This window comes from Phaenicophaeus curvirostris, chromosome 5 (assembly GCF_032191515.1).
Source record: "Phaenicophaeus curvirostris isolate KB17595 chromosome 5, BPBGC_Pcur_1.0, whole genome shotgun sequence".
Classification (NCBI taxonomy): Eukaryota; Metazoa; Chordata; class Aves; order Cuculiformes; family Cuculidae; genus Phaenicophaeus; species Phaenicophaeus curvirostris.
Genome location: NC_091396.1, coordinates 50,408,051 through 50,432,075, shown reverse-complemented (window position 1 = coordinate 50,432,075; position 24,025 = coordinate 50,408,051). Strand labels below are relative to the sequence as shown.

The 24,025-nt window shown below is 40.1% G+C and overlaps 1 protein-coding gene across 6 annotated transcripts in view; it reads left to right on the top strand.

The window, feature by feature from the left end:
- The first annotated feature begins 10,025 nt into the window (after positions 1 to 10,025).
- Positions 10,026 to 24,025, top strand: part of EML5 (EMAP like 5) — a 113,959-nt gene continuing 99,959 nt past the window's right edge. For all 6 annotated transcript variants that reach the window (XM_069858650.1, XM_069858649.1, XM_069858648.1 and 3 more), the window contains exon 1: positions 10,026 to 10,465. In XM_069858650.1, the coding sequence (XP_069714751.1) occupies positions 10,269 to 10,465 (197 nt within the window). In that variant the 5' untranslated portion in view covers positions 10,026 to 10,268. The remainder of the gene's footprint in view (positions 10,466 to 24,025) is intronic.

The window sequence follows — 24,025 nt, the reverse complement described above, 5'->3', positions numbered from 1 at the left end:
TTTGTTCTAGTTAACAGCAACACTAACTTTTAAGACAGTCCACCAGCATGGGCAGCTATGCACTTCAGTTAGCCTCAGGTCATTTTGCACAGTTTGAACACAGACTGAAAAATAGTCTTTTCCATGCCACCTTCTGAGAAGCATAGATTTATTTAGAATATTTCAAGTCCAGCTAGGTGATTGGGGTGTTTCAGAGTCCTGCTGTGAGGCCTCTGCAGTAGAGGAGAACAAAATGTAGGTTATTTTTTGCTTTATTTCCTTGAGGGTCTGCTGCTGGCATCCTGGCCTTTAGAGACCTCTACTCTTTTTAGTTTCCTTCACATCAGGTGAGCGGTATTCCTTTTATCCATGTATGTCAGATTCAGAGCTGCTGTCTTTGCTCTGGTTATGTGGCCTTCCTGGATGTTAATGAGTCCAGCCTGCCTGATGAGGTATTTGGTATCAGCCTCTGTTGCAAATGCAGATGCTTATCCCCCCAAAAAGTGGACTGTATGCATTTCTCTGTCTCAAAGTTGGACTAGATGAGTCTGAACCAAAAGTCAGTGGAAATTTGACTCTGCACTCTACACCACGGATTTTTGCTCTCAGGTCTTCATGTGTTTGCAAATCTGTATGCTAGTCCTTTGTACATATGCCTTGCTATGCATTAAGTGATTCTTTTTTCAAGTTTTGTAATCTAACGTTTAGTCCCTTCCATTACTTTAAGTAGAAATGCTTAGTTTGGTTATAATTCTTAAATGTCCTCCAACTATAATGAATCCCTCCATGTTTGTTGTTGTGTCAGCGGTGACTTGAGACAATGATAGGTATATGATAGAACTATAAAAATCAATGGGGTTTATCAAAGAAAAGTCATGTGCTTGTCTTGTATAACTATGCACATTCATTGTGCTGGAAGGGACCAGACTTTAGCTAGTATGTTCCAGGGTACTATTCTCATCTTTTGTGAAAGGACAAGAAATTCAGTGGTGCTGTTTTATTTACAGCTGGAATATTGTGATGATATCACTGTCTCATGGGTAATTTGAACTTTGCCTTCATTTATTAGAACCAGGAACAGCAAATTGAGGAATCAGAAGTAAGGGACAGTTTAATTTGTCTTCTCTCTGTGCTTTATTCTTCATTGGAAAACTCAATGTCCCCGAGACAGGCTACAATAAGAACTCTTACTATTATTATTTCTAAATGAAAATGTTACAGAGCTCTACTGAATATCAGGAATCCAATATTATTAACCTTTATTCATAAAACACATGGGTTTGTATAATGCTTTCCATAAAATGTCGGTTTTGTTGACATCTATCTGTATACTGGATTTCAGTTGTGTTTCAGTCAATTGTTCACATACTTGTCAAGATTAAATGTTGCTTAGAGATTTAAATCTGCTTTGCTTTTTCACTTTTTATTTTAACAGTTTTTTCTTCTTACTGACAAGGGCACCTTAAAATGATACTGAATACAGGCTCTGAAGGGATAGATGTATTTAATGTTTTCTCTTCTACATACTCTTCCAGAATACAGTATTTGTATGCTGAAAATGCTTTGCATTTTCAAAATGTTCTTACGACTCTTCTGCATCAGTCTGTTAACATTTAAATTATAAGTATGAGATATATTAATTAGTTTCTTACGAAACGTTTATGGAAGCGGATAGTAGGACAGAACTCACCAATATCATAAGACCTTTTTCATTTTAAAAACATAGATGGTATAGGCTGACTTTGCTCCCATGGGGGTCTTCTGTGCACCAAGCAATCGTACTTTTTTCATGAACTAGGGATGCTAATTCCTGGGCCTAATCTCTCATCATGAATTCATATTCTTACAACAAAACCAAGAACAGAACCTAAAAATAGTTCCTAAAATTCTGTTGCTGTTCTAAAATTTCTTATGCAACTCTGTGGAGAAATGTCCTTTATCCGTCAGTAGCAAGGTCATTTAGATGCAGGTTTCTGCTTCTGTCAGTTACTTATCTCTCTCAAAATGCAAGAATGCAGAAGAGAGATGTAATCTGCTGTTGTAATTAACAAGGGCTTGAAAATGAACATTGTTGTTACTGCACGTCTACCTGCAGATTTGCCTCAGCTAGAGACGTCTGGCTTGTCTTTGAAAAGATTTAGCATCATGAAAGATAACATGCAAAAAAAGGATTCATTCTAATGATTCAGATTGATTTGATATTGGGGGTATGGAGAGCAACAGAGTTTTGGTTTGTGTGCTTTGAATGAAACCGAGCAGGACTAGAGATCAGGCAATGCCAAGTCCCTGCTTTTTGAGAAAGCATATAGTTGTGGCAGAAGAACACAAAGTGGAAGTTCCCTCTTTACCTCCTATTTTCAGCAAGGACTCTGCCATCTGAAGTGGAGTTCACATAATATTTGCTTGTAGAACCCATTTCTCACTGACTGTTGAAAAATTAGGACAGGTCATGCAAATGAAATTGCATTAAGAGCAGAGTTTTGTGCTGAGGCTTAGATTCAGCATCAGGGTAAGTAATTTGTAGTTACAGCTGCAGGTTTCATTCCGTGACCAGCTAAGGCTATAACATGCATCAATGACAACTATTGCTATCATGAATTAGAATACTGCTGCTTTTTGCAGATCATACATGATATCTTAACCACAGTTACCATGGCCTAACGGAAAAGGGATCATCCAGTAGCTGATAACAGAACTTGGGTGGCAATACTGCTCAGGTCCCAAACCATTAACCTTCAGACAACTTCAGGTCTGCCCTGTTCTATTTATACAGGGACTGAATACAATCTTTGTGATCAGATCCAGAGCTCCTTCAGTGTACAGGATGAATAGGATATTTTTCAAGTGATATTGTTGCCTTCTTTTTTATCTTTAGTGCTTCCTGTGAAGCACTATTTCTTGTTTGATGCAGATGCTCTGTATGCTGTGCTGAATATAGACTGGTGTTCAACGCACTAGCAGAAATCAATGCAGCTATAAAAAAAACAGTGGCCTATGAAAATGGCTGCTCTGTTATTTCCATTTAAAGATCAGTTGCAAAAAATTGTGAAGGATCCACTGATGACTGGATGCTTGGCTTAAAAAAAAATCTGGGCTTGACTCTTTCTTTTCATGTTTAGAGTAGCTAGACTAGCACACTTACCTGCAGTGGATCCTAAATACCATAGAGGGAACTCTCTTAATAATGCTAAGTTAACACTCATATCTGAAAAGCTTGATGTAAATGGGTTTGCTCAGACACACACACACACACACACACACACACACACACACACAGATATATGAAAGTGGTGGAGAGAGAATGGAGATTACCTGGTACGCATTCTACTGTTTTAATTACAAAGCCATTCCAGCATCATAGTTCATTATATACCTGTTAGTTCCCATGAAAAATTATGTAAGTGCCTTACAAAAAGGTGCCTTTTAGGGGTGCTAGTCTGTTTGTCTGTTTTGTTATTGATTTATCATTTTTAGAGCGAAAAAGATCTATTTCCCTACTGTAAGGAGTGGGAATTTTATAGAGACCTGTGAACAGTAAGTCACAATAAGAAGTTATATCATGTAACAGTCTCTTGCTCATATTTTCTTTTACAATTGGAATCAGTTAAAATGAAGTATTTGCTGTCTTTATAGTAAGATGGTAGACTGACTTAAGTGTACTATGGCTGTAGGGAACCAGCCTACAGAGTTAAGGATCTAAATAGGAGAATCATTTAAATTGGAAGGAAACTTTGGAGGGTGCTTAATTCAACCTCCCACTCAAAACAAAGTTAACTTCAAAGCTGGATGAGGTTGCTCAGGCCCTTGCCAGCTAAGATTAGAGAATCTCTGAAGATGGAGAATCCACAGCCTCTTTGTGCCACCTATTCCAGCCCTTAACAAATCTGTTCAAGTGCTTAGTCAAATCTGACAGCATGGAGTCATACAGTGAAATGAATTAATTCAAGGTTTGCATTCCTGGATTAATAATGCTATGCTGTTTCTTAAGTTTCTCAGCAACACAAGAGTTAGTACTGTTACTTTTTTAATGTTTAAATATTTTCCTTCCATTCTTCTGAATATTTATATTAACACTGGTAAATTATATACATTTTCTAAACCTGCACTATTGTATGTTGATTCTATGTAGTAACTTGGATAAACTTTCCTGATTCGTTTTGACAGCTAAGCTTTTTGGGAGCTTTTGCAAAGTGAGTACTGTGTATTATATTTTGAAAAACTTGTCAACTACTATGTAGGAAGATGTCATCTTGACCTGACAATTTTTTAATCTGATAATAAGCATCAACCAGCTGAAATATTAAGTCATCCCATCCAGAAGTGTTGACAACATGCTTTGGGGTTGATCATCCTACAGTATTCTAGTTGTAAAAAAAAAAAAAATTGAAAACAGGTAGAAAAATTAACACTGCATGCAAACAACGTGTTGCTTTATATTGTTTATGATATCATATGATGAGCTAGAGTTAGCTGTCACATAAGCAGAATTTAAAATAAATTGCATTCTATATTTTAGTCAAGAGTTCAAATCATTTGACTTGAGAGTTCAGAATCAGATTTTTATCATAAGTCTATGATAGAAAATGCATTGGGATTTAATCAGCCTCTATGTGCCTCATTTAAGCCTGTTTAGGTTGTCATATGTTTTATTAAGTGCTGGTCCTTGACACAAGTTCTTCAAATCACCTATATGAATGACTTCAGTACACATGTAATTGTGTATGCAAGCTGAAAAAAGCTGTTTAGATCCAACTCTGTGTGGTGACTAGAGCCATGTTGTGTAAACACAATGTCATTGCTGAAAGAAACTGAGCGCTCCACTAAGTGGCTTCAAAATGCATTCTGGTGTCAGAGTGCTGGCAGTCTGAAACACAATAGTTTTTCATTGTTTATAGACTAAAAAGAAATTTTTTTAGTGGACTGTTCCCATGTGCTAAATTACAGAGCCAATTTTTAAAGTCTATGATAGACTATTTTAGAAAGAATACATATTTTAGTGCCTGCTTTTTGAGACTAATATTAAACATCATTTTACTACACAAACTTCAAATGTGAAAATAAATGTATAACTAAATGCAGAAATTCTTTTATATTTATTTGGAAAATATAGAACCTGAGATGGAAAATCTTAGACTGAGATTTTTGCCAATGAAATCATGGTAGAAACCCTTCTTTCAAGTTTCAAAAGAGTGAGAATTTGAACTCTGGATTATGAGAGACATCCTAAAATAAGATATGCGGGTAAAAATGTCATGGCTAAGGAAGCCAGTATATGGTTTTCAGCAATTGTGTTCCCTCTGCAGTTTCCGCTGGTATTGTTTACTGTGTTACTTCCTTACTGTATTTACTTGTATTACTTCCTGTCCTAAACAGATTTATCTCATATTAGAATGTCCAGAAGAAATTGTTGCTTTCTATACTAATAATAGATGAATTTAATTTCAGTAATGTTTGTACCTTGTCTGTCTCTTTACCAGCCATACGTTAGGAAACTATTGTGTGAGAACATTTCTAAATCAAATTTCTGTGACTAAATTTATTGCAGCCCTGGTTGCTGTCTGCATTGTGAAAGTGGCATGTTCATTGTCTTTTCAATAGGGTGCCAGTTTCTTCCAGTGCCCAGGATGAATGTTTACAAAATGAACACAATTCCTGTGATTATTAAGGTGCAATTTAACTTGCAGAAGCAGGACAAATTAATATCTGTAATATTTAATTTTATACACGCATGATTGTTTTATTTTAATTTCAACCATTGCATCTAGTTCATCCATCAGGACAAAAAGGAAATATATGGATTTATAGTTGCCAAGTTTATAACAGAACTTGCTTTTATAATGGTTACAGTATTGGATGGTGCTTCAACATAGGATACAATTTTAAGGAGAAATTGCATTATTCTCTTCTGAGCACGTCAGCTAGATTTTGAAATTCTCAAAACTTGTGGAGGTACAGTATAAAGTGACCATACCCTGTACGTGCTCCCATATTGTATTTCCCAGACTATTTTGTGTTGAGGAGAGATGTGAAGAAATCAGTGACTATTTTTCAATGCCATTTTCTTAAACTTGATCAGTTCCTTTGTTTCTTGATAATGCAGTAGATATTGATTATTTTTGAGGTTTCTTTTTTCTAATGCTACTTAAAAAAATCTCTCCACTGTTAATTTAATAACATATCTTAGTCCTTTAAAACTTCTTAATAACTTGCATCTTATGTGTTGGCTTATATGGTATAAGATCTCTTTCTAAATTTTCCATTTTCTGAAGGAGAATAAACTCAAATAGTCTCTAAGTTTGAGATGCTGTTGTTTTTCCTTCTTATTTTTATCCAGCAACAAACAGACCTTTGTGATCCTTAGTGTTTACCTCAGTGCTATGAAATGATTGCAGGTAATTATCATAATTTTCTCTCTTAAATATGTTTCTTAGTTCTGCAGAATAGTATTTTCAGACATTGTGTTCCCATAATAGATTGACACCTTTTTATCCCCAAGGATGTTGAAATTAATGTTGTCACTGTTGCTCATCTGTTTCGTGTTATATAATTACTACTTGAACCAGCTACTCTGTATTACTTAGGACTTAACAGAGAATAATCCCTCATCTTGTGTGCTCTGGAATTAGCTGTTCCAAGAGCATTTGTTTAAGAAATCACTTCTTTAAGCCTTGTTCCACTAAGCAGAACATGAGCTACATTGTAGATTTATTTACATTATGCTAGGAAGTACATGTTCTTATAAGTACACGTTGTGAGACATTAAAATGCCAGTTATTTGATTTATTTAGAGAGCTGATGCACTTGTGTCACTGAATACTAACGAAACGTAATTTGCCATGATCTATCTGATGTCATAGGGAAGATATAAAACATCATAGGAAAGATACAAAACACATAGGCAGATGAAGCAATAAGGCTAAACACCTCGTTTCCCTTGTAAAATACCTTACTGGAAGCACATAACAAGTCATATTTGGCTAAAAGCTCGTTTACTTCCCGCTATAACCCTACGTCGTAAAACTCAGCTTTCCTCTCCCTGGGAACGCGGCCGGGCCTCGTGGCTCGTGTCTGCCGGGATCAGCACCAGGGACAGCGCCGTCGCCCCCCGGGGCCGCGGGGCTGCGGAGGCGGCGCCGGGGTCACAGGCTTTGCGAGGGCTTCAAAAGGTCACGCCACGCTAAGTCTCTGCGTCTAGCGTGAAAAAGAATGGAGAAAGAGTGGTGTCAGAGGCTAAATGTACCCGTGCTCGTGTACGCCACTGACAGAGGGGTGTCCTGGAGGTTCCTGAAGCCGTGGCTGCCCAGGACCAGTGATGCTGGGGGGAGAAGTCCAGGCTGGTAGAGACCAAAAAAATTATGTGTGTCAGAGCTGAGTGACAGGTAAAGCAAGGGGAGACTAAGGTGTGATACTACACTGCTTCCTATTCCTGGCAAAACCAGAAGCTGTGTGTGTAAAATTTCACTTGCATCCCTTATGGAACCTTACAGGCATAAGGCTAGCAAACTACCACAATAGTTTTCCTCTTGGAATTTTCTCTCATTTCCTCATCTTTGGGATGGTAGAGAATTCTGGAACAAGCAACGGAAATACTATCTGTTTGTATGGTGTGTGGCGTGCAGCTATTCCCACCCTCCTCGCATTGCATGTATGTAGTTTTTCCAAAGACAGTTTTGGGTTCTCCTTTTTCATTACAGGAAATATGATCAGCAAATTCCAGTTACAGCCAATGTCATTACCCATTAAAATTTCTTCCTGATTCTGTTTGGTTTTGGAACATGCAGCTGGAAACAGGCTAATCAAATACACTCTTGTTCTCATTTCTGAGTTGTAAGACCGCCAGATGAAAATTTTAGCTCCATTGAAGTTAATACCACACATTATTATTGATCTCAAGAGGTCCCAAATTTCACTTTAAGCAATTACCCAACAAAAGTGTATATGTATATAGAGTAGACATAGAGACACCGCAATTATGTTTTTCTGTACATTAATGTTTAAATATGCAATAAATGTGCAGTAAAGAGAAAACTAACACATTCTCAACTTATACCATGAAAATACTCCCACTTTCAAATGAGGTTTTACAACAGCATAAGTCAAATATGTATGAAATGCCTCTGTCTGCCGATAATCAATCTAATTAACATTTAAAAGCTTGGAACAAATTATTTCAGTCATCATGTACGTTCATTATTTTTTGAACCTACTTTCTTCATAATCTTTGGCTTATAGAGGGAACAGTCTTGGAGCTGTAATATCTTACTTTTAGTCTCAATATATTTGTAACTTTATGGAACGGCATAAAATATTACTAGCAGTTTGATTAAATGTATATTGACATTCAAAACATTCTGTGGAATTTAAGAGGAAGCAATGCAGATATGCAAAATTTTTTGGTTTTGTTTTTAAAAACGGTAGACAGTGTTCATTTCCATATTATTTCCACAAAGAGACTTCAGCATGATTGTTACGGACTTTTTTCCCATGAAAAGAGGTGGGATAGCAACACAGAACAGCTATCAGATTAGAAAGAATAATTCATTTTCTACTTTTAAGATGAGCTAGTCAGGAATTTTCCAGTGTGTTTCCTGACTAGTCTCCCATCCCAGGGTGTCCTGAGAAACTGCAGCTGCCAAAGTTCCAAGGTGCTCTGGTTGTTTACGAAGCAAATGGAAAGGGAAAAGTTTCCATTTTTGTGGAAGTAACATTTGCTTTATTTGTTGACAAATACATACAACTGTTTGTCGTGATTAGGGATAAAAGCCCTTTTATTTCTTTCTTTCAAAAAAAATAATTTTAATGGAAAGAGAAGTTTCTTTGGCTATGTGTTTCAACGAAGTTTCAGGCTGTGTTAATCTCTGTGGAATTCTGTTATGTGCCTAGCATTGTTTTCAATAAATGTGTGGGACTGAAAGCTGCGTCTGATCCTGGTGTCATGAAAAATCTTTATTGTCAGGGCTTGAGAAAAATACTGTCTCTCGGTGTTCTAGACTATAAAAATATGTTAATATAAAATTAATTGACTGCATTGCTTAAATGCATGTTTTTGCAAAAGAATTCTTCATCTAAAACAATGAAGGGAATAAAATAGTATTAAGTTTACTGAAGAAAGATTTAAGAGGAAGAACTCTTACTAGTAAAACTGCAACTAGAGAAGCATGGAAAAATGTCTCCAACACGAAGTAACTAGTTCAAAGTAGATGTTTTGTGGATGAAATGTCAATATGAATAATGACATAGTACAAGAGAAATAGAAGTTAAGAAAATGGAGATTTAAAAAGAAAACCTGACAAAATACATACAGCTGGAAAATCAAATCTGTGCTAGAAGTAACAGGAAAATGATTGGTTGGTTTTATTTTAAGTTACCAAATCAGATGAGTTTCCCAGTAGCTGTTAGAACAAATATTCAAGTTTACAGTGCAAAGACGTTTCTATCATCTTGATCATGTACACGCATTTAGGCATCTAGGTGCAAAGCTGGGCAGGAGCAGGCTCTCCTGACAAAGATTTTGGAGGTGTCAAGGGGCTCCCCTGCCCTGCTGTCCCAGGCGTTGCAGAGAAGTCACTTCCCCATTTGCGAGATCGGAAAACGGTGACTTTCCCACCTAAAATGCTTGGAGATCTAAGGCTGAAAAGTTGTGTCGTGGGGAAACCGAGGTACGGATGGGGAGGCAGCTTCTGTGTGCGGTGCAGGAGGCAGGCGGCGGGGCTGCAGGGCTGAAGATCAGTCATTACCGAATTACAGCTGACGTTTTCTCCTCGGATGAAGCGAAGCTGGCGAGGCGGCGGCCCCGGAGAGCGCGGGTGGAGGAGGCTCATCCCGCCGCTACCGGGGGTCGGCGGAACGGCGAGGAACCGGCCCGTTCCCGAAAGGGCAGTAAAAATTCAAAACTAAACGTGGGGAACAGAAACGTGTGGAACGCCCCTCCGCCCCCCGACCCAAGCGGGCGCGGAGGGGACCCCGCCACCTCCTGCCGCGGGTACCCGGGGTCCCTCGCCCCGTCCCCGCCGCGCGGCGCTGTCCGCGGTGCTGGCCTGGGCGCAGGCGCAGGGCGGCGCCGGGGGGGCCGTGGCGGCGCCCTGGCTCGGGTGCCGGGCGGCGCCTGAGCGCGGCCATGTCTGGCGGCTTGGGGCGGCGCGGTGGGCCGGGGCGGCGGCGCCCTCTGTGAGGCGACGAGCGGCGGCGGCGGGCGCTCATGTCGGCGGGCGCGGATTAGCGCGGCGGACGGCGAGCGGAGCGGGGCGGGCGGCCTTCCCGCCGGTCTCCGGCCGTGGTGGGGGGGACACATGGCTGACCGGAGCGCGCCGAGCTGCCACCTGCGGCTGGAGTGGGTCTACGGCTACCGGGGTCACCAGTGCCGCAACAACCTCTACTACACCGCGGCCAAGGAGATCGTCTACTTCGTAGCGGGGGTCGGCGTGGTCTACAGCCCCCGAGAGCACCGGCAGAAATTCTACCTGGGGCACCAGGACGACATCATCAGGTACCGCTGCGGCCCCAGATCGCGATCCCGCTTCCCTGCGGAAGCCCCCCGGCCCCGCATCCCAGCGCCGCATCCCGCCCCTCTTCCCGGCCCCGCTTCCCGCTGGGAGCCCCCCCGGCCCCGCATCCCGCCCTTCTTTCCGGCTCCTCATCCCTCCGGGAGCCACTCCGACCCCGCTTCCCGGCCCCGTTTCCCTTCAGGAGTCCCCCGTCCCCGCATCTCGCCCCGCATCCCAGCCCCGCTTCGCTCTGGGAGCTCCCCCCGCCCCGGTCCCGCTTCCCGGCCCCGCATCCCTGCCGGAGCCCTTCCCGTCCCCGCATCCCAGCCCCGCGGTCTCCCCGCTCCCGCCCCGTCCCCGCCGCCGCCGCCGAGGACGCGGGGAGCGGGTGGGAATCGCTGCGGCAGAGCCGGCGCTTCCCCCGGCGAGGGCGTCCGGCGGCCGCCCCTGTCCCCCCCCCCCCTCCCCGGGCGCGGAGCCCGCGCGGGGGCAGGAAAGGTCGCTGCCCGGTGCCCGGCGGGAGGAGCGGGAGGAATCGCGTGTGCGCCCCGAAGGACTCGGGCTGCGGGGGAGGTTAAGCTGCGGCAGGTAGAGACCTTTGGCTCGCGTTTAGAAAGCGACGATTACATGAGGAATTAGCGGCCTGCCGGTTAACTCCTGGAACTTTTAGGGTGATCTTAAAAGATCAGCCTTTCTTCCAAAATTGAGGTTTCCCCTGGAGCTCGGTAGCGGCGCGGCAGCGAATGCGGTGCTGAAGTTAATTTTGAAAAGAAAAAAATTACAAGCTGATGTTGCAGAAGAAAGGTGCTGGTGTTATTTCTTAAAATGTGTTTTGACTCGGCATGGTTTTATAGGCCTGGTGGTGGTATGAGATCGAGGAGAGAATTTGAGGAGTGTGAGGGGCAGATGTGAGCCTGAGTCATCAATCCTTCCACTTCCAGTAGGTGTCATTGCGGATGGAATTTAAATTCTGATTTCCTTGGCTCTTTCTGTTGCGGTAAGAGCCATCAGTAGACAGTTTCGTAGGTAATTCGTAGCACAAAACTTGTTTTTATGATGCTTAGCGCATCGAGCCACACCTTCTGTGTGTGTTACTCATGAGTATCAGGTATTGATTGCAGTGAGCAGAATAGGTGCTGGGTCTTTCATTTAAGCTTTTAGACGCACTAGAAAACTTGGCCATAATGGCCACTTCCTTGTTTAACTCTTCTTCTTGAAAAAATTGAAGTTCATTGGAAGTATGGCTGTGAATGTCACTTAGAAGGGTGTCACAACTATAGTACATTTCTCCTCGGTGCTAAAAATGTGAAGAAGAAAGTAGGCAGACCATGTACCATTATAAACCATTCAATGCTAGGGGTGTTGAATCGGAAGCTTGAATCACTGTTACTTGCATCATTTAATGCTTTATTAACATTCTCGTTTTAGTAGAGGAAAAAGTGCTTCTTAAGAACTGCTGGCCATCCCTGATGTCAGGTGTTGCAGGAAATCCAGGTCTGCAGCTTCCCATTGTGTTAAGGAAGCTGTGGGTCGTCAGTTGTTCTAATCTAAGGTTCAAGCTTGCCCTAGTGTAATATTGCACATTTAATACAAAGTATTCATAAGTGCTTCTGAGCTAGGCATTCATTTCAGTTAGGACTTCTTACAGTGTAAGAATTAGGTGGCTTGAGCTACAGTTGCGGAAGTTGTTTATGTTTTCCTCTGGTGACAGTTTTTTGCTCACTCTCTCTGTTTTGGTGCAATGTGCTACCTTTGGCCAAAATGTAACACAAGTCATGATTCAGAATAGTAGTAAGTGAAAAAAAAAAATGTCAAAAGTCAACAAACCAGAGAGAAGGAATATAATGACTTCGCCTGATTTTTGTGGGGATGTACTTGGATTTGTGTGGGCCTGATATACTGGAGTTTCTGCTGCTTTGCATTGTACTGATGTTGAGAGAGAATGTAATTCTAAATATGTTAAAGCATTATAGTTTTATGCAGTTAGAATTTTGCATGCTTCTTAAATGCATTCATGAGTGCTGAATGCAATGCAAAATACTATACAGAAATGTTGGTATGCTTAAAGAAGAATACTCGATTTAAAAGCAGCATGGCTATTTCTAATGGTAGGATTAGACTTGCAGTAATCAGTGCTTCACTTGCTGTGTTTTCTAAAAGCAACACGGTACCATTTAAATGTCACCATCCCTTATGTTTCCTGACTGAACCTGGGTACCTAGATGTGTTAGTTCTCAATATTTGAAGCTGTCATAGTAGGAAAGTCAAGTATTACACAAAATGTATTTTTAAAATACCAGAAAACAGGTGCAAAACTGGGATTATATAATAGAGTAATCAGTGTTGCTGAGTTTTCTCTTGAAGATTGTAAACTCACGATTTTTTTTTTTGCAATAAAACAACCATCTTTTGCTTTGGGGTAGGTTTTGCAAGTAATGTTCAAATGCTGAGGCATTTGTGGATGTCTTAGCAAAAGAAGTGGAAGGATGGAGTATCTTCTTACAAGTATGGGATCTCATTTGTGCAAGCAGATCTGATGTCTAAAAATCTTATATATTTAAAGGATCAAACTTCCATGAGCACAGTTCTGTAGCTACAGAGATTATACAGTGTATATTGCATGCTACGTGGGGATATTATTAGTACTCTTTGTTATGAGAACTTTTACAACATTAGCATGCTTTGAATGACATTCTAATTTTAAGCATCAGCCAGGAAGAGAGGAATTACAATTCTTAAGTCAGAAAACCGGTCTTTAATAACAGAGAACAGCAATAGATTAGCAGATAGCTAGAGGATGTTTTCCTTTGGAAAATTTCTTCCTTGCACTGGCAATTTGCCTTCTGCAGTGAAGTTTACCTCCTGTCATTAAATAAAAAAGTATAAATCAGCTTTAAGAATTTTTATATGATTAGGTGATTTAATGCAACTTATTTCCAGTACAAATGTCTAATCTCAGTTTTAATCATGGTGTCCACACCCTCCCATCCCCAGCATCAGTTAACTGGATACTGAAAAAAAGAGAGTGCTTTTCCAGTGTTTTCGTAGCTCAGTTCTATGAAACAGGCCTTTTTGGAATAGAAGAGGGCAATTAGGATCACTTGAGGCCTCTTTTATTAGTCTGTTTTTTAACTGAACAGTCTCAGTCATTTAGTTCCAATCTGTCTCTAAAAGGAATTCTCCTGCTTTCTGAGGAGCTTTTGGGTTTTAATCTTTCAATTTTTATCGCTTCTGAGAATTATGTTCCAGAAATCAATCTACTATTCTGGAGCATAGGGAGTATCATGTTTTCGATCTTGTATTTATTATGCATCTGCATATTTTTGTTGTTGAGGTCCTGGATGCGTTTAGGCACTTGCGGAACACGTCACTTAGATGCAGAAATGTTTTGGAAACTCACATGTTTTGGGAGTGCTAATAACTTGAGTGTTTTTCTTGCATTTCTAGGAGCACTTTAGGAGGAAATTTTTGTACGTGAAATCTCAGATGATTTCCTTTGATAGCGGTGTCCATCACCAGCAGCATAACTTGGATGTCTGCTGTGTTTGCAGAAGAAAAGATCCCCTATCCAGCCTCGGCTGTGTATATGTAGGTGACACTAATTTTGAATGGAAGTGTGACTTATTTCTGCAAAGTTACTGATTTAAACTGTATGCTCTGTGAGATTACATAAATTGCCAGACTAGCTTATGAGGTGTAGATGAGGTTTGCATTATGGTAGAGGAGGAAGAATTGATGTCTTGGAGTGGTTTTTTCTGTTGTTCTCTCTGTAATTTTAGTGGTTTAAAGGAGCATGGATTATTTAATGTAGCCTGTCCCTCCCTTGCCTGAGAGACCTTAGGGGGATCATATTTAATCCTGATCTGTATAAAGATTTCAGAAGATGCCCCCTCAGAGTATTAACTTATCATCCTGGAAACTTATGCTCCTGTTGAGGCTCCTTATTTGTCTGGGCTACCTAAAGCATGTTTATGTACTTTATTTTCTCTGGTGGAAGGTGAGAAAATCGGAGACTCTGACCTCATTCACCTTTTAAAATGGCTGTCTGCTGGCAAAAGCCTTTGATGTTACCAGGACTGTTCTCTATACAGGCATGTTTCAAGGAGACTGTTAGAATAATTTTTCCTTTAAATGCTTTTTTTTTTTTCCCCCTTAATGCTAGCCATGGTGGCTGTCTTTTTTTTGTGAGCTTCAGAGTACTGGAAATTTACAGGAATTAACTTTTCACCTGGCATTGCTGATGCTGTTGAAAAGCAAAAGCAAAAACTAAGTGCAAACTAGTGCATCTTTTTGAGATGCATGCTTTGCACGACATCTGTTCTTCAGTTAAAACTTTAACACACACTCATAAGCCTGTTCTTGGGCACCATTATCGCTGTCCTGATGCAAAACAATTGCACAATCATGCGTGTCAAAGAAAGAAGAGGAATAGCATTTCTCTGTCAAAGGGAAGCAAATTAGGAAGGACTGTTATCCTTTTCAGATCTGTCAGGTGAGTTAGCTGGCAAATAATAGTGCTGTTGTATATTCTTACTAGAATTTCATTACGGTAAACCAACTACTTGATTGAGGTGTCTGTGAAACATTTAGGTTTTGTTGCTAAAGGCAGCAGCTTGTGCATCTTAAGCTAGAAAAAATGCTTGGGTTTCTGCTGATAATGCCGTCTCTAACTCTGTGTAGAGCAACTATAGGCTATGTCTAACAAGTTTGTTACCCTGCTTTTCTAAAGATGTCTGTGTTTTTTTCTTGTTTCACACTAAGTTGGGGTAAAGAAATCACACATTGTTTGCCTTGGGACTCATGTGGACTTCTGTTTTTAGGGCAGACACAGTTTAAAAAATCATTCAGGAAACATTAGAATTCTTTACTATTCAGAGGTCTAGTACCAGAAACTAACCACTCCCCTGCTACAACGATAAAGAAATTGGTACTATCTTCAGCTTGGTTAAAAACACCTGGTTCTTTCTGTCTTTGTGCCCTTCTGTATCCAAGACTGTAGACAGGTAAATTCCGTGCTTACAGAAAGCAGAGGTAAACGCAAGGGAGGTAGAAAGAATATCAAAGCATTTCTCTGTATTCTGACAGGTTTTGGATGTTCTCAGCAAAATAGTTTACTTGTCTAGAGCATAGCTTTTGTTAAGACAGTTTTTCTTATTTGTTGCTGTGAATTCTGTAGGAATAATCTTGGACTTTGTCCCTAAGGAACAAAAAAGCAGCAAAACCTCTGGTCACTCTAACTGTGGTCTTTATATGCCCTTTCTTTTATGTCACCTTTTTATATTTCGGAATTTGGCTTAGTCTACAGCAGATGGTCCTGCCTGATATTCTGTGATCTTGCTCCTCTATTCCAAGGCAAAATACACCATTTCTTCCTAGTGTGAACCTTTCCAAGGTTCTAGTGAAAACCAAAATCACTAAAACTGTGTCTGCTTCAGGATGTTAGCACTGTCCACCAACTGTTTGAAGGAGATTTTTCTACCTATTGTTGTATCCTTAATGTTAGTCTAATTGTCAGCATCTAAGAAATTGTTGGACTCCATCAGATGCTTTCTAAGACTGTTACTAGATACTAATGCTCTCCAGGTGGCAGGTCCAGGCTTCCTCTGTGTGGCTGTCAGCTGTGGTTTGAAAACAGAAATTCTAGCAGTGCAGTGATAAGTCACATCGTGGTTTTGAATGATGACTCTGGTCTTACCCTCTCTTTTTGTTAACTATGCATTGTTATGACTTTGGGTGACTGGCTGTTGGAATTTTTCTGTAAAGATGCTGTGTGTTTCTACCACCTTCTTATGTCATTCTGCCTCTATTTGTTACATTTTCATTAGATCCATGTAATGGGAAAACCTTATGAAAGAACATAATATCTTTTCTCAGAAAAAGAGCCAAACAGAAGGTTTCACAATAATGTAAAGGGAAATTATTTTATTTCCATCTTTTTTATTCCTCCAGTAGATTGGCACCGTGACATCCATCCTAGTTCTCAAAACCTCAACAAATAATTTAAGTAATTGAAAATTAGGATATCTGCTGTCAGGTTTATTGTATTGTTCTTGTCTGGAATGAATGGTGTATGTCTCTGACCTAACTCCAGATGACAGTCAAGCACAAATATTAAGCAATAAATATTATATATAGCTACAAAATTTTACCAGGTGAAATTCTGTCAATTGGTTTGGCAGCAGATCTATGCATTTTCACCCATAATTTCATGATTAGTTGTGTATTTTGTATTCCAGAGGATGTAACTGAATGAATACCACAGTTACCATAAGGAGAAATTTCTTAATTTTCTGTTACATAGGCAACCTTTTTTAATTACTAATGTGATAGAGGAAAAAACAAGCTTCAGCATGTTCTGTTGAAGAAGTCTTCATATGCCCTTGAATTCTATTCAGTCCATATCTTTCTTTCTAGAATTCTATTTATTTACAGAAATGTAATCTCCCAAATGATTTCAGCAACTGTAGCCTATGAAGGAGGCCAGTCATCCCCCTTTATATCCTCTAGTAACTTCACTGGAGGAAAATGGGAGTAAAATCCATCTTATGGTTATGCTTCAAATGTGAAATAAGTCATGCACTTGAAACTATTGCTTGTAAAATACTTAGGAAACCTAAAAAGTGCCTATATTCTGGATTATTAGGGAAAGTCCTGGGAAACCAGTCTTTTTTCTTAAGTCCCAGAGAAAGTCTTGGGTAGGAATCCTTCCCCGCTACTTAGTACTGGTGAGGTCACACCTGGAGTACTATGCCCAGTTCTGGGCTCCCCAGTACAAGAGTTGCATTTGTTACTGGAGAGAGTCCAATAAAGGGCCACAATGAGGGACTGGACCATCTCTCCCGAGGAAAGGCTGAGGAACTGGGACGTTTTAGTCTAGAGAAGAGAAGGTTCAGAGGGAATCTTCCCAGTGGAAGTAAATGCCTGTAGAGAAAGTGTAAACAAGAGGGAGCCAGACTCTGTTCAGAGGTGTCCAGTGACAGGTCAAGTGACTTTCCAACCAAAAATCAAAATTGGAGCCCCAAGGTGAATAGTAGGGGCTTCCAGAATTAGAAATTCAGTTCAAAGCTTCAGGATTTTGACTACAAACTTCCATTTATGAACTACTTCCAACATGCAAATTAAAATAAAAATAATTACCTGTAAGTTTGTAGTTAAGGAAATTATTTTTGAAATTATTTTCCCTTGAAGAGAATTAGACATAGAGAATAGTTTGTGCATTTTTTGTTATGCAATGGAATGTTTGCTGTGAAACCCGTTAGCTTTAATTGTTTGTTTCCTGCAAAGAAGAGCAGGCTTTGAAACATGTGCTGGTGCATCTCTACTCAAATGTGACAATTGGGGTTCATTCTCCGTTTGCATTTGATGAGGAAAACGTGTTCTTGTTTCAAAGGAGGAAAGCAGTGTAATGATGAAATCATGTCATGTCTACCATTCAGAGACGTTTATTACAGCAACCCAGATCACTTGAATAGATTAATTCACCAAGCTAATGTACTTCTTTGTGAAGACAATGTTTTCAGGGACTGGTAGGTTTTTTCCCGAGAAAGTTTAGATTTGCAACTTAAAAATCAGGTCTTCTCCTTAGCTTATTTTTAGGCTTATATGTGGTGCCGGCTTTCTTTTGTTTACACTAAAGATAAATCCATGTACTCTTACTTTTTATTCTCCAGATGTTTTTTAAGGGCATAATCGGTTTATTTCTCTCCATTAAAGAACTCATGACTTAATGGGACCTAGATTATCACAGAATCACAGAATCACAGAATTACTAGGTTGGAAAAGACTCACAGGATTATTAAGTCCAACGGTTCCTGTTAATCACTAAACCATGTCCCTCAGCACCTCATCCACCCATCTTTTAAACACCTCCAGGGAAGGTGAATCAACCACCTCCCTGGGCAGCCTCTGCCAGTGCCCAATGACCCTTTCTGTGAAAAATTTTTTCCTAATGCCCAGCCTAAACCTCCCCTGGCGGAGCTTGAGGCCATTCCCTCTTGTCCTGTCCCCTGTCACTTGGGAGAAGAGGCCAGCTCCCTCCTCTCTACAACCTCCTTTCAGGTAGTTGTAGAGAGCAATGAGGTCTCCCCTCAGCCTCCTCTTCTCCAGGCTAAACAACCCCAGCTCTCTCAGCCGTTCTTCATAAGGCCTGTTCTCCAGCCCCTTCACCAGCTTTATTGCCCTTCTCTGGACTCACTCCAGAGCCTCAACATCCTTCTTGTGGTGAGGGGCCCAGAACTGAACACAGTATTTGAGGAGCGGTCTCACCAGTGCCGAGTACAGAGGGAGAATAACCTCCCTGGACCTGCTGGCCACACCGTTTCTGATACAAGCCAAGACGCCATTGGCCTTCTTGGCCACCTGGGCACACTGCTGGCAATACAGAGTTTAATATTTCCTGGGTTCAGATTAGAAAGGGACTACAGTGTGTATGTTGTTTGATGTGCCTGCATACCACCAAAACCTTAATTTTGCTTAATTAAAACTACATTAATAGAAATAACAAAAATTTCCAACCAGAACTGAACATCTAAAACATAGCAGAAGTTGATTAAAGGAGAAAGACAAATCAAGGAGCTACAGGCTTTCGAGCTTGCCTTCATGCACAAGGCTTTTCATAGCCAGCAGTCACATCATTGTCTGGACTGATTCTGTAGGCACTCACAGGCAGGGTCAGATCAGGTCAATACCTAAATGTGAAAACGTCTTGGTGCTGTAGAAAATGTTTTTCTTGATTTGGTAGTTGGCTCTTTTTCTCTTTTCCCAGAACTAATGTGACAACACAAGGCTCTAGAACTATGACAAGCAGTATAATCAAAGACTTAATAATGTTTGATTAATAAAAATTTTAAAGGATTTTTTACAGAGATTTTGAAGACCTTGTGATTTTTTCCAAACTTTAATCAAAGTAATTATGTTTCTCCTCACCTATGGTTTCGGTGTCTTAATTTCTTAATCATTGTCTTCACATAGGTAAGAAGGTGGATTATATTCCTGGATGATTTTTAATAGTATTATGAAGTCAACTTATTATGTTTACAGTGTCATTATGATAGTGAGAGGCAGTAGCTTAGCATAGTTGAATAAAATAATTATTTTGAAAGATTTGTCTGAAGTCAAATGTGAGTTTTTTTAAATGCAAAATTTAAAGTTTCAGTTAAGAAGTAAAATAAACTTCAGGTTTAGAAGTAAATTACTTAGGAATTGTTTTATTTTTTCCATCTTTAAGTATTTTAGATTGAAAACCATCGTCTACTGGTTCTGTCTGACATATCAGAAAATTACTTTAAATTTTACTTTAATTATTAACACAAGCAATGTAGGCTTTTTAAAAAAAATAGTTTTCCAGCTTTTGTTTGAAGCGATGCATAAAAATTCCACCAGATAACAAAAATGATAAAAAATTATTTCTAGTTTTATGTCGTGTATAATTTTTGCTTTTTAAAGTTTAAGCTGAGGTTGACATAAAGCTAAAAGAGCCAGAGAATTTAGTTTTACATTTTACGATATCTCAAGGGGTTTTATTACTTCAAAATGTAGTTTACCCAGTTTTTCAAAACGTAGTTTGCCCAGTTTTTCTAAATATTAATGCATCACTTGCAGAGTTAAGTCTGTGACTTAGGACAGCACTTTGGTCTAGCTTCAATGACTTCAAAAGAAAAATGATTTATTACTCATGAAGTGGCAAAGCTGTCTAATCTGGACTGATAAGGATCAGTCATATACTCAATTTGAAATTTAGATTTCTTAAGATACACTTAGAATTATAATGCTGTTATAGTATTATCAAGGAAATTTGTTTATTCACAATATATTTATTTAAGTTGGAATCTGTTTCTTTTGGTACTTTCACATGGTAGACAAGGTTACTGAGTGCTTGAAATAGCTTGAAAAGAAAAATAAAGCTATAATATTCCTTTAACTTCCGAGGCAGACTGTGAAAGTTCCCTTGGCTGCCTTAATAATTCAGTTGAATGTTTAACCTAGATGCTATTGAATATTTTCTTCAAAATACATATAGAAGATTTTCTACATGGTGAAATTCTGGTGTGCATACCACCTGTTGTAGTATGAATTTCCCCTGGTACATCTGTGAAGCACCTTGCAGAATGTTACAGATATATGTATATATGTATATGTGTATAAATTACGTTCATTAGAGTGCAGATTGCTGTGCAGATTGCTACAGTGGCTACAAAAGACTTTTCTACAAGGAGTAAACAATATCATTATTTTTATTGCTGTTGTAGCTTTTATGATATTAATAGACCTTCAGTATGCAGTGCTTGATTTGCACAAAAGGTCAGAATTGGCCAAGATTGCCTTGCCTTAACTCTCGGTAGCAAAAGATATGACTGAATTTTTTGAGCAGACTTAAGATACCCATGAGTTATATATTGCAAAAGGTAGAAACCACAAAGAATTCTAGCATGTGCACCATCTGATAACAAATCCCTGGAACATTTTTTGTGTTGACCACCTTTACTTTCATTTCAACTTTTCATCTTTCAGCTTCAGTTTTGGTCATGAAAATGGAAAAGATTATGTCAGCATTACAAAGAGAGAGAGCAAATTCATATATCAGCTACTAATGAATATGGGAGTGACGGAAGGAAACGGGACAACATGCAGTGATCAATATGATCCAAGTGAAGCCATTTAATCGAAGTTCGTAACACATTTTATACCTTACTTAACTCAAGCAAGCCATTGTTTTGCAAGCTGATTTGACAATTCTCCATTAGCAACAAGTAATCATTAGTTACAATACATTATTATATTTTCCCATGAGAAACAGCTATGTGAGCATTTCAGTCTACAAATTGATAGACTACAAAGTAACAAGTCAAGGACTACCCCGTGAGAAATGAGAGGAGTATAAGGCAGAACAACTCTCTGTTGTTGCAAAGAGAAACCTTGAAGACAGTGTGTCAGTTACAGCAGCTGCTTCTTCTGCAAAGTTAGCTTTAATTCTGGTGCAAAAGCTGTGAGGCCTTATGCTAAAGTGCCTTTATTTCATTTAGCATAAGCTGCTCAGTGCTTGGGGTGCTCATTAAATGTCCTCTGGTTCGTAACCATCCATCATAGGAGTTGAGCAAAATCACTTTTGGAGACATCTTATCAGCCTGTGAACATGAAGATCACGTGTCCTCTGCAAGCCCCATGCTGACATAGCTGTTGTTTTGGTGATAGGTGAGATATTCCACTTCTATGCTGCGTTTCAAGCAAGATGTCTTTGTGTGACCATTTGCATTAGAAACACAGTTTTTCTTGGTGTTTTACCTAGCTGCTAGAGAATACCTGTATTACTAAATCTGTAGAGAAATATTCTCTCTCTTCTTCAGAATAACTTTCCTCAGTCTAGCTGAAAAAGACTGGACTTGAACAGGCAATCCTCGTTACTGCTGAGAAGCTTCCTGGTAGACTCCTTTTCTTTTGAAATGGATCTGTGAGATTATGCCTGATGCTTATCCTTCAGTGAAAGCCCTGGGTATTCAGACGTTACTTCAGAAGATACAGTGAGCAGTCCTTCCACCTGTTTTTCACAGTTTTTTAATATCACTTCACTGCTTGGTCTTCCAAGCTTTTTCAGGGGAGTTTTCTTTAAAGTGCCTATTGCTTTGGCCTGCAGACAGGAGGGATCAAGACCTGCATCTGTATGACCAGATCAGTCTGATTCTTCTGCTTTAAAAACACACGTTGCTTCCTCTCATTTTAGGCAGTAAAAATCCCTTCTTTTAGCTCCCATCCTAACAGCAATATCCAGCTACTTATTACTTACATTTTCATTTTATATTCATACCTTTGACCGATAGTTCGGGGTGCTCACTTTTTTTGAAGTGACTTGGTGTTGTATGTCTGGATTAGCATTGTTCTGAATCCTAATGATGTTCCTGTGCTGAAAAGTAGTGGATTCATACAGTGGGAGTAATTATTCCTCTTGAGCTGGGAATTGGAATGCCTCTTTTTCTGAGCCACTTTAGCCTCAGGACTTTTTTTACTTTAGACTATCCAAATATAAACAGAATTATTAGGTTCTGAGAGAGGTATGTGGAAATAAAAGAATCTTAAACAGACACTTTAGATTAGTTCCAAGAGATCTCTCTGTGTTTGATTCAACTAACAAACTGCTGGGATGTGTATCCAGTCTCAGAACCAAGACTATGTCTTCAGAAAATCCTCACCTGTGCATCTTTTAGAACAACCTGTGCCTCATCACTGGGTAATGGGCAAGATTTATGGCTGGCACAGGAGAGCACCTGGGCAGACCCTGGCATTCTGTTCAGATTTGAACTTTCCTCTTCACAAGGATTGCTGTGACTTCAAGTTGATGTTAATTGGTGGTTTGAATTCAAGAGGCAAGTGAAGTGTGTCCAAAGAGTAAGTGCCATAGCTTTGGAGAGAATCATGTCATTTTGAACAAGGTCATCAGCTTTATAGGTACTCCAGGTGGTACTTCCATTGATGATTTAGTGAAGCCTGTGACAGATGACACACGGGGAAATTTTTCATTTGCCTTTTACATTGTGTTACAGTTTCAACTTCCTTTGGCTTCATACAAGGTGTATTTATTAGATATTTGACATCAAAGTATAAAGAATCATAGAATCATAGAATAGTTAGCATCAGAAGGGACCTTAAAGATAATCCAGTTCCACCCCCCCTGCCATGGGCAGGGACATCCCACTAGATCAGGCTGCCCAAGGCCTCATCCAACTTGGCCTTGAACAACTCCAGGGATGGGGCAGCCACAACATCCCTTGGCAACATGTTCCAATGTCTCACCACTCTCATGGTGAAGAAATACTTCCTAATGTCTGGCCTAAATCTGCCCCTCTCCAGTTTATACCTTTTCCCCCTCGTCCTATCACCAAAAGCCTTTATGAATAGTCCCTCTCCAGCTTTCCTGTAGCCTCTTTCAGGTACTGGAAGGTCGCTACAAATGTCCTCAGAACCTTCTCTTCTCCAGGGTGAAGAAGCCCAATTCTCTCAGCCTGTCCTCATATGGAAGGTGCTCCAGCCCTCAGATCATCTTTGTAGCCCTCTTCTGGACCTGTTTAAATAGCTCAGTATCCTTACATTGAGGATTCTAGTAATGGACACAGTACTCCAGATGAGGTCTCACAAGAGAGGAATAGAGGGGCAGAATCACCTCCCTCGACCTGCTGGCCACACTTATTTTGATTCTTCTTTTGACCCAGGATATGGTTGGCCTTCTGGGCTGTGAGCGCACATTGCTGGCTCATGTCGAGCTTCTCATCAACCAGCACCTCCAAGTCCTTCTCTGCAGGGCAGCTCTCAATCACATCATCCCCCATCGTGTACTAAAAATGGGGATTGCCCCGACCCAGGTGTAGGACCTTGCACTTGGCCTTGTTGAACCTCAAGAGGTTCTCACAGGCCCACTTCTCCAGCCTGTCCATGTTCCTCTGTATGACATCCCGTCCTTCGGGTGTGGCAACTGCACCACTCAGCTTGGTGTCATCTGAAAACTTGTTGAGGGTGCACTCAATCTCGCTGTCAATATCATTGATAAATATACTAAACAACACCGGTCCCAGTAC